The following is a 12,188-nucleotide window of genomic DNA, read 5'->3' on the forward strand; positions in this document are numbered from 1 at the left end:
TGGTTAATTCAAGATGTAATTTTACTAATTCAACAGAACATAGGTCTACCATACATTTCTTTTATAAGCGTAGATAATTTAATTTTGTTCCATGCATCACAGTGTTTCTCCCAGTAGGTCACTTTTAGTAGGAAAATTACTGATGGTTTTGCTGATGTGCTGTAATTGCTGCATCCAAATATAAATTCACCCCTCCCGATGCAAAGAATCTGTGGGTTCTCTTAAAGAATTCTTGTGTTTTCGATCTCTGTAGATAATGCGCTTTAATTCCCGCCGTGGTGTGTTTATTCGCGACCCTAAATTACAGGGAAAAACATACTTCCAAATTTGATCACACAACGAATTGAGCGATCAATTGATGTTAAGTTCCTAGCCCTGGAGAAAAATCAAAGGCGCGGGCTAAAAGACGTAGGAGCCTTACCGTTCAAAACGGTAGCAAGCGAGGAATCAGTCGACAAAAATATGCTCTTAAAGAGTTCTGTTCTCGCTATGTATTCAACATGAAGTGATTTTTCCCCGAGTCCGATCGGATATATGTAAATTGTTAATAATAGAATCTGAGGAATACGCCGTTTCCTTTTTACTTTCCGTTATCTTGAAAACACATCGAACATCGGGCTGTAGGCTATACATTTGCTCTCACCAGGAATGCTTTTGGACATCGAACGCACACTTTCATGCGATGGATAGTGTTACACTGTAAAACAAGTAGCAACTTTTTTTCAAAGTGATATTTTATTTCTTTAGTTTATTGAAGATTTTCTTTTTGAATCTGTTCGCTACCTACAATGTGTAAATGTACATAAGGTGTGAAATAGGAGATTCACCAAAATCAGAGCTGTCTTCTTCTCAGTTGAAGGTGAGTTGTTCATTTTAACTTTTGTTTCTGATTTTTATATTATCCCCGATCTCGGGTTGAATTATGTGTAAAGCTAGCAAGTCGATTTTCCCATCACAGTAAATCCCCATTAGAAATATATGTTGAAATCATGAATAATAGCTATCTTAGCAGAATCGCTCTTTGGAGATATAAAAAAAACCACCCAAAAATTGATTCATCGATTCGGTCGACATTTATCATTAACTGTTGATTTTCAATGCAGCTTTAATGAAATGCAAATTTTGAAACGTATGTGAAGAGGTAAGGTCATTGATGAATGAAAAAGCATTAAACAGATATGGGGTAACTGTCGGAGGAAATGATAAATCGGTGAGGATTCTGGAAATATTTTAATATTACACAAAATCAAAGTAAAGGAAATTCGCATATGAATAGGCGGTCGATTTGTGTAAACTGATTTAAATCAAGATTTGTGACATCAGTTTAAAAAAAACTAAGTACAGATCTGTACCATCACAACGAGAGAGAAACAATCCTCTACAGGTTATTCAATTAATGGTAAATCACATTGAAATTGATTCTAGGATTTACATGTATTGAGTGGAAATTGAAACCAACGACAATGAAAACTTGTCCTCGGATCAAAATAATGAAACGAGGTTCCTTATACACAACCATACGCATGCTATCGCATCATTTGTTTTGATTTGGGATATTGCTCTAGCTCCACATTATCATTAATTGATTTGTTGTAGAGATGAATGGGTGATTGGGAGGGAGCGATTCCATGTATAGGAAGAATTATTATATCTGACAAGTGAAATATAAGATTCCCGCAGCGTCTCTAATATAAATAGTCTCATTGCTGATACTATACCACCGAGGGACTAACGATACCGATTTCATCTGATTAGCAATGCTGGCATCTTAGCCTAACACTAGCACTTCTCCATTACAGATTTAATTCTCGCGTAGTTTCATCGTAAATTTTATGTATTGATGACTCCTCAAACCCGTGTGAATTAGTATTCAGATCATTATTAATTCTGTTTAAAAAATTCCATCAGTGATATTTTTATCCATAATAACAGATCTTTGCTATTTTGCTCCGATGCTGTTTCCTTTCCTTCTATTTGCCCAGCATTTGGTGTGATGGGCCTGCTTTCACGGTCTCTGGGTTTTTATAGCCCTTATATCCGGGAAAGACATTTATGGAAAAAAATCAGGAACAAGCCAAAAGATACGTGAGTCATGTCTGCAATCAGGGCCCCAATCGCAGAAACGGTTCATGATGTAATAAGACATTTCATTACATTAGAAATTGCAGCGGATCGCCCCATTAGAAATAATTGAATTGCATCTGCATTTCCTTGATATTGACGATTTCTTCCATAGCTAAGACAAGGGGAAAATTAACACACATTTCTATTTTTAACCCACTGATACTGAAGGTTTTGCTAATATTTTTTTCCATTGTCATTTCTCCTGAAATCGTTACAAACTGCTCTTAAAATCAGTTTTGACAATGCACTTTTGTTGAAGATTTTTTACGTTATGTTTCTTGTTTTCTCTCCGTGCACCACGTGCTACACGAATATATTCTGAACACTCCCACGACCTTGTACAGCGCTTAATAATGTGACGTAGGAACACAATTTATTATCATTTTTAAATTTACGACAAAGTGATTCATGCGCCGACATTTTCTCATGATCCTTATGTGATAAATTGAGAAGAAATATTCGGAATCTGCGAGTAACAAGCTTAGAGTTCTTTAATTTTACAGAAAATGTTGTCACGCACTCGAGCTCGGTAAGGCTCATTTTGGTTATCTGGAATTCCAAACGGCTGGCGACAAAACTGCTATTTCCGGCGATTTCGTTTCAATCATCAATAAAAGGCATTGACAAATACTGCAGATTTTAGAGCTATTCCTAGCAGTGCAAGCTTAATTAAGAGTAAGTTATCGAGTATGTTCGATCTCCTTTCTAATCCTTTTCAGTTAAAAAAAAATTGTGAGGGTGGCACAGTATTTCGGATATTTTTGCGTTATAACTACAATATAAGAAATCCAAGCAAGTTATCGATTAAAGAATAAAAAACATGCTCATACGCCCATTCTTTGATCGATAAAGTCTATGGACACTCCCGAAATACAATAACCTTAGTATGTTGTCTGTTGTTAACCTTAAAAAATTCAAAATCAAAGGACAATAGATCCCAGCACGCTAGATTACTTAGACAATTGCAAAGGTCGCGACAAAAAAAGCCAAACCCTCGAAACTTCAGAATTCTTGTTGCTGATTAAATAAACCGTTTAATGGTTCGTTCTTTTGTCTTTCTTACATTGAATTAATTTTCTGTTCCTTTAAACCGCTTTTTCAAGCTGTATGGTTACATGAAACAGATTTTTCTGGATAAAAACGGGCACCATAATTCTCCCTCCTCTGTCTTTGAGAAGGTTTTGAATCAAAACATTTCAGGATGTTTTAATACAACGGGGCACCTGACTTGTGTTTTAAACATCTCGTCTGGTCTGTCTTTCTCGTCTGCGAGTTATCTTCCACTGAACAATGTGTTGTGTTTACGTCGTGTGCAGTAGAATATCAAATGAGATTCCACCGTTATCAGAGTAAAATTTCTGGAGATAAAATTTCTAATTTATCATCGGGAACGAAAAAGCCACGATTTTGGCACGATTTAAGCCCAATGAGAGCCGTTTTACTTGTCTAGGGGTTTGTTTATATTTTTCTATTTTTTATTTTGAAAGAAGGTTGTAAATTCTTAACGCAAAGAGAAACTAAATATAACCCGCCGATTATCCCGTTCTTGTAACAGAGGATACATAAGATCATACTGAGTGTATTTATTTGATACTTCTTGATCGTAAATCAGCCTTGGGATATTTTAAATATACTTCATACTTCAAAGCTTAGGCTCCACTGGACGCCTTTGCAATTTCTCCACGTCCATTTCTGGATCATGCTATCTTCTTCAAACTTAAGAGTCATGCATGATTTTCATTTATAACTACTAATTAATTAAATATATCGTTATTGTATATGCCGAAACAAAGATTCAGTAAAGATCAGAACAGTTATAAAAAGGCTTTTGTTGGATATGAGATTTTATTCTTTACATTTGTAATACACATGGTAATGCGGCGAAAACTGCAATTCTTTGAAGTTTAAAAACGCCCAAACTGTTAATTGTAACGATGTTTCTATTAATTAAAAACTAATTAAGTTACTACTGTGAAAAAATGTCATGACAAAGTTTAATGAAACTTAAGCAGAGAATAATGCTTGTGTTTACAAAAATATTCTTGTATACGTAGTCAAGTTTTGAATACTTTGACACCCCCTTAAGAAAGATTGTTATTGTTTAAATTAAGAATATAGAAAGGATATCAGAATTTTCATCAAACATTGTAGAGTCTTTTCAAAAATATTTCATTCCTTATCCTAACAATATAACGAGTCAACATATAATTGCATTTTCCCCATTACCATATCAGGAATAGAGGCCCATTCCCACACGCATGGTTAAAGTCAAAGATCGGGTTTTGAACCAAGATTTCTTTTGACAGATAGATATTGATTAATGTGCACAAACAATTGAACAATATTATAGCAGAAGATGGGCTTTTATATTCGACCGACCGTTGGCTTTGGGATCACATCAAGTCCACAGACAAGATGGAGATCGGAACGATTGCAAAGAGAATTGATCCAGAAACTGTCGTATACGCTGAATGTTCCTGTATTTGGTATCCAAGATGATTGGAGTTGGTCGTAGGAAACAAGTTCTTTCCCTGATCGGAAATCCTACTTTGTTTATGAATATGGTATTGATTCCGTCATGTACCTTTGCAAGAAATAATCAGTAGGTGAACAAAATTGGGACGGTTTAGTATTTCACAGTGCAGGTGGATTGCTGAAATACCAATGTGGTGCTATGTGATTAAACGCGGGATTGTTTCTTTCGGCTAAATTTATAGATATTCATATTCCACTCTTTTATTAGTATTTGTGTTTCCCATTATGAGTTAACAATGTTGGGAACTATGAGTTTCAACGAAAAAAATACCAAGCATGTAACACAGTTATTCCATTATAATCTAATTATCTTCATAGTGTTGCGTTGTTTAAATTGCTTTTGCATGGTTATAAACCATTTAAAATCAATGAAATACATTTTTATCATAATTTCGTTTATAAGTACAACGTTATGAAAACTCGCTAAACTGAGGGGTATTACCCCCCTTTATAACTCTCATCCCTATATGGCTACCCCCTCATCAAGCTTTTCTACCAAATAGACATTTTATGAAAGACCCATATATACATAATGTTACTATAAGCCTGCCCCCCCCCCCCCCCACCCCAAGGATTCTGGTTTATAAGACCAGGGGTGGTTTTTTCTTGTTTATTTTATCTCATTTTTTTTGGCTTGTCAAGATTTTGGATTACATGTAGGTCTGCTACCCCACCCGTCCCGCTTCAAAAAACGATGCTACGTGGCTACATGCCTGAGAGTACAAACAGGTCTTAAAACAAAAACAAAAATTCTCTGTCTATGGAATTATTTATACAGGGTTCCTTATAGCGGGGACAATGAGAATATATCGCGTTGTCGTGACGAGCACCGCAGTGTTCCTCCTGAATCCAGTGTAATCGATTCCTCGGAGAAGTAGGAGACACGTACTCAGTCTTCTTTATCGGACTTGCCGGGTCCTACTGGAGAAGTTCATCATCTCTATCAGTCAGAGTCTGCAAACAATCCACGAGGTAATATCCTGGACACTAACGTAATCGTTCAATGTGATCTGTCTCCTTAAAGAACAGTTAGTAGTTTTGTACAAATATTAGCCTGCCGGCTTTTTGTTTTCTTTCCTCTATCATAAAGCTGTATAAGGCTTTCCAGTGTTCAAATCATGTTGTTTTATTTTCTTTTTAAAATCAATCATGACAAGTTCCATTCGGGTTCCATGATACTAAGAAGGACTTGAATGCCCTAAACAAGCGTTAGCTGTTTTTATTAGTTAATATATTCGCCGCCCAAAAACCAACAAAGTTCCAAGGCCCTGCAGGCACGTAGCATCGTTTTTGAAGGGGGGGGGGGCAGCAGACTCATCCAAAAAATCTTGACAAGCAAAAAAAAGAACACGAAAAAAGTTACTTTCCAAATTCCTGAAAATTCTAATCCGTGGGGTGGGGGCGGGGGCGGGGGGCGCAGGTATACTTTTATACTTCTCACTTCAATTTCACTGTTTATTTTCCTTATTTTCAATTCAATTTTTACTGGGTCACAGAAAAGTGGGGGAGGCGGGGGGGACTCCAACTTAATTCAATTTATTTGTATGTAAATATAAGAGAAATCTTTGCTGCGCGAAAAAAGTGGGGGGGGGGGGGGGGCAGCCCCCCCCCCCCATCCAATGCTACGTGCCTGTCCTGTTTATGATTTTGTAACGGTAAGGCGAATGGAGGCTGGATGTTGAAAGCGGATAGTACCGGAAAATGTAAAAATAAATATCAAGTAAATAACCATTTATAGATTGAAAAGTCAACCCAAAATCAATTTACTTATGAGTATTTTTGCATATCTTTTTAAATGATTATAACGCAAATGACACCCCCCCCCCAAAAAAAAAATGGTTATTGATGTGCGTACACTAAAATCCGACATCAACATTTCTGATTGCATAATCTTATCACACAATTCTTGAAAATTAATAAATATGAATTCTCTTTGTCCGCATATAAGAGTAACGACGTTTTTAACTTATCGAAAGTCACACTTCCATGTAATCAATTGGAAACACTTAGAGACTGGCTAGATTGACCTAATCAGAAATGTAGCGGTCCTTAGAAATGTAAAAAAAAATCCTTTCTCAGCAGCGGTGTCTTTATTTTATTTCCTTTATTTTCACTACTCCACATTGCCGATAATTGTTTAGGCATCACGAGTCAATTAAATTTAGCCAACTTTTAGTGCATGGGGTATTGGGTTAAAGCAAAATATAATTATGCTTCATTATATCTGGGTAAGATTTTGGTTTCTGGTTTTCCGAAGCTTTGTACAGCTGTATTATCGTTGGGCTTTGCAGTACGTTCTATCCAGCTGATGTTCACGATATTGCAGCAAGAAATGACTGATCAAAGCGTGCAAAAAAGCCATAGTTGTTTTCATATATGGTTATTTCTCTGATCAAATTAAACCTTTGGTTTCTAATTTGGTTTCTTTGATCAAACTCGTGAATGAATTGAGGACAGATTTAATATTGCAGACCACCCCCTGCCCCCCTTATTTTCAAGAAAAAAAAACAACCCCAGAATTCCGATTTATCGATCCTCTGTCGGTGTCCTTGCTGATGTGGTACAGATGATGGGTAGATTATTGTTCTGTCAATGTCAGGGAAGCGGTGTCTGTCGCAAATTCCTTCTCAAATCACCTGATTAATTCCTGCTCCGTAGAAGTACAGGAATTAGGATGGCCGTGACATAGAGATCGGCTGACTAATGAGGAGAAGGGTTTAAGTACACAGCCGCATCTTCTCAGTGAATAGCAAGATCCTTTAATAATTCATGCGAATTATTTAGTGTTACCGTGCCCTTGCAAAAATTGTCCTTATAATGTATAGACGCTGTATATAGTATATGATTAATGTAAAAGACACTGTATATAGTATATGATTAATGTAAAAGACACTGTATATAGTATAATGTTACTTTTCTAAATAACAAACTAATTTAAAAAGAAAATGTTTTGAAAAGACTGGGACTAAAATGGTCATTGAACGAGCACGCCGAATTTGGAGCCAGACCGATGGACGTTGTTCGATCAGACCGTACCAGTAAGCTTAAGGTATATTCGATCGTGATTACTTTTATTTGCTTATGACTTGATAAACAAACAGCATTGGGATAATGAAGTACATAACTGTTATCCCATGATATCAGAATTTCCGACATTAATACCTCCATGTGCTCTGAATTTCCTCTAACGATTAACGTAATATTCATCTCTCTCCCAAAGCAAAATTAAAATAAACCAATGCATGACCACCTTAACTATTGTTTTCTTTGGAATATGATATTTGTTAACTATGAAATTTGGAAATATTTTTGTATTATATTTCTTTTTGACAACGCCTATTTGCAGGAGAATGACTAGTTCTGGAACGTTTTACATTCAGATGTGTTTATTTCGACGCGATATGCCTGGCTTTCTTTTCTATTTAGTTTACGATGACTGAAGATCTCCTTAATTGACAAGGTCAGTTCAGTTTATTCTGGTGTGGTTTTGTTTTGCCCTTGAGAATAACCGGCTTGTAATATCATGATTGAAACCGGCCTTCGAATGGAAGCTAAAGGAAACAATGCAAGTCTTTTCATTTTATAGGTATTCTCTAAATCAAAGATTTATAAATAAAAATCATTTTCAAAAATACAATATAGTTTGTCACCAAATGAATATTTTTGAATTCATGAGACATACTTCTATGCGTTGTAATATAAGCCCCTTTGAATTTTCTTATAGCTTTATTGCATTTTAACATTTTCCCAAGAGATCTTAAGGATTTTGTTTTCAATTTTTACTTTCAATTTCTCTCTCTTTCTTTCTCCACACATCTCTTTGTTCACTCAAATCGCATTATTGAAGTTCCCATTTAAACTACAAAAGTTTAACCAATTGTTAATCGGATATACAGAACTCATTACGAATAACGAGATCGTCTTACTGGTAATTTATTTCCTTCGTTCGTTTTTCGTAAATGACATTGGTCTTTAAATCTTCAAGTCTAAAATAAATTGAAAAGCAGGTACTTGGTTTGCGAAATAATTACTCTAGCTCATAATATGTTTGTTTTAATTAATGCGAAGGATATGTGACAAGCTTCTTGTAGAACGGGGTGTAATTTACAGCATCCAAATTTGATACTTTAAAATACATAATTTTTAATAGAATGTTGATAAAACGGAATCCCGTTGATGGAAGCTGAAAATATTTTTTTTAACTGAAGGCCGCCATAAAAGTTTTTGGCGGCCGCCAGATTGCGGCGACAAATATCTGGCGGCCTACAGATAAATATATGGCGACCGCCACACAAGATAGAGGTCTTGCTAATGGGTTTGCACGTGTTAATGTGAGTATTTAGGACTATAACATGTACACAGCACACTTGAATATTCATTATAAACAAATATTGATTCTGGTTGCGCCGCCCTTTATGATTTACTATACAATTTCACCAAAACTTGCTAACGTCACCATACGACGCAAGCGCAATTTGATTTGATTTATTTTGTGGTGTATAAAGAGATTTAGAATTACAGCTGATTGGTCCGATTTTACATCAAAATAATTGTACGTTTTAAAACGATGGTTAATATGCTGACTATGTGAATAACGATGGACATTGCAGTTGGTTTCCCAGTCAATTATAAGCCATATATCAATGAGAAAATGGTATGCCAAACGTGATATATACAATGTATCCGAATGAAACATCCGGCAAACTTCATTATTTGCGCAAACAATACGCTATGCACGACCCTGTTAACTACAGGTATGCAGGGGCAGCTTCATGTTATTATTTAATTAATAGTTTTACTAGACGTTTAACTAAGGAAAATTATTTAGATGTATTGATTTAAAGATTCATACACTTTTATTGCTAGCGCTCGAGAGCGCTAGCAACTACGTTAGTCTTTTTTACTGGAATACGCATGCTTGACTTCACAGTAGGGCATTCTGGAAATACATGTACTTCTGTTGATAAACTATACCATGTCAATTTCGTTTTATCATCTATTTATGATCTGAAGCTTTCTTGCTTGTTATTAAACCTGTACATTAATACCCAAAAGTTACAGAAGCCTAGGTCTTAAAAAGTCGAGTTATCTCAGGAATTATAATAAACAGATGCCCTTTCTTAACTACCTTCCTTTATCTTTCCGTCAAGCTCAGACTTGTTTTCCGAGCTTGCCGGAAAGGCCCGAGAAGATAGGATTGCTACATAAAGGATACTTTAGGTTTTACTAATCTCTTAATTTTCATCTCAAAATTGAAATACAGTAAATGAAGAATGCTTAAAGCACATTTCAGAGATATGTCAGTGCCGAAGTGAGGCTCAGTTTAAAATCAGCATTCTGAATTGAGACCCCCACCCCAACACAATTTCTGTTTACAACTGTGCCCTCCTAGTTATAGATATTTGATTCAAAAAATCAAACCAATGGTTTAGCAATGTACTTCGAATAAAGTACCCGTCAATATTTTTGTAAAATTGAAAGTTGCTATACTTGAAGGCTTATGAGTGTTGCTAAAATTCATGAAATGATTTTTAATGATTATCATTAGTTAGAGGGGTGTCTCTTGTTGAAATTGATATGCAATATGTAGGCCCCTTATGTTAGGTACATGAGAATCAGAAGTAAAATGCGAAACCTGCGGCTATGACTGTTGTGTTGACTTTACACAGTGAAATTGCAAGTTACAGACGGGAGGTAAAATAACACGAAAAGTAGGTGGATGGGACATTGTAAACTATACACCGGTAAGTTTCTGACATGTGATAGTGCAACATGCACGCGGTACGGAAGGTCGACCCTCTGCAGGGAATTAGCTGGGGGAGGTCTAAAAAGCTGAAAAATCATGAAAAATTAGCAAAATATGAAAGGGTCAAAATCTCATATAAACCAGTATGTAGATAATTTTACAGGTTTTGACTAGTAATTTTCTTCAGAAATTGGTGATTGGCATTATAAAGAGTGAATTAAAGGTATTTGTGCTGAATGGGAACAGAAGAAATTCAAGTTACAGAGTTACGAAGACATGCATCCCTTGGCTACAGTGAATTGTATAAAAAAAAACCGTCCCCTGCCACCTAAACGTACATATATAGTTTATTCATTCTTTGCTATTTCGGAAAGCAACTATCCTATTTTAGGCATGTTGTACGTTTGGCATTACAAAAAACATTTCATGCTGACAACTGATATTATATGGCGATCATTCCTTTAAAAGTTAAACTTGTTTGGTGTTCCCATACAGACCGATTCTGCTGGTGTAAATGGGTGAAAAGTCTACATCTTTCCAAAAGTATTTTGTTTTTGATACTATGATAGTCAAAAATTCTGACCAAGCGGCTTTAATTGAACCCTTTTCTGATTTATTGCTTGTATCAGTATAATAAAACAGTTAAGTATACCATCGAGGGAGTCAGCAATATTCCAGTTCTCGAAGAGCAAGCCTATTTCCCGAGGCGAATATATTGACACAAAGTTTTGTTCACAGGGCTGTATACGGTTTTCATTAGACTTAAAGACTATGTTAATCACAGGGAAGTAAAGCTTCAATGCGTTTCGAACTAAAACGCTGCGTTTGACAACAACAATGCAATTTGGAAAAGTTCTCTAAAACAATGTTTATCTCAAGCACTTGCGCATACAAATCAATTATCCAAGTTTTCATACGGCGGCCACTTAGGAAGTATCTTGTAATTGTAGCCGCCACATAATTTCTATAACTATTTGGCTGCCGCTAGATAATTGTAATACTATGGTGGCCGCCAGAAAAGTTTCTGGCAGCCGCCAAATAAATAAGTGCCGGACGCCACTATGATATAAATTGTGTGCACGTGGTAGCCGCCATATGATTTTAAAACCGGCAGTAGCCAGATAAAATATTTTCTTACCGATCACCCACGTGTTTCCGTTTTATAGCGTATTCAAAACCAATGAGATAAACTGTTCTGATGATATTTTCAAGGGAAATTTTCAAATCGGAAAAAGGAGAATTCGTTGAATATTTTAATGTATGTTTCAGAACGAAATAAATATCAATTTTTGAAAGGTCTGTTAAATATTTTTTTTAAATTGAAAGTAATAAAAAAATCTTGTACATGCGGCTTAATAACTTGAAAGTATGGCTTGAGTAAAAAAAGAAATATCAATTGGGCGGAATACGTTTCACTATAATTTAATAGAAATGCATTTCATTATACAAGCATGGCTTTTCAAACTTCAAATTATGGGATCTTTACACAAAAATAGGAATTTTTTCAATCATGAAATCATACAACGAGCAGAGCGCTAAAATCAATAACAGGTTGGTTTTAGAACTGAAATTGGTCGGACTACGTTGATTCTTTTTAATAGCTCATTGGTTTCTAGTCTCACTGAGAATGCACCATTTATCTGTTTTCGCTTGTTTGTAAAATAACATGCAACCTAAAATTTTAAAAAAATGCAATAATCAACAAACATTTAAGCACAACAATTATAAACCAAATGAACTGGTGGTGAGTTCCTTTAAATAGTTAAAAATAACTCACTTTCTT

General features: G+C 35.5%; 1 protein-coding gene across 1 annotated transcript in view; it reads left to right on the plus strand.

The window, feature by feature from the left end:
• Positions 1-260: 260 nt before the first annotated feature.
• LOC128177548 (potassium/sodium hyperpolarization-activated cyclic nucleotide-gated channel 3-like) overlaps positions 261-12,188 on the plus strand; it is a 62,199-nt gene continuing 50,271 nt past the window's right edge. Inside the window, exon 1 of the mRNA XM_052844287.1 lies at positions 261-859. Within this exon, the coding sequence (XP_052700247.1) occupies positions 797-859 (63 nt within the window). The 5' untranslated portion in view covers positions 261-796. The remainder of the gene's footprint in view (positions 860-12,188) is intronic.

Source organism: Crassostrea angulata, chromosome 3 (genome assembly GCF_025612915.1).
Source record: "Crassostrea angulata isolate pt1a10 chromosome 3, ASM2561291v2, whole genome shotgun sequence".
Classification (NCBI taxonomy): domain Eukaryota; kingdom Metazoa; phylum Mollusca; class Bivalvia; order Ostreida; family Ostreidae; genus Magallana; species Magallana angulata.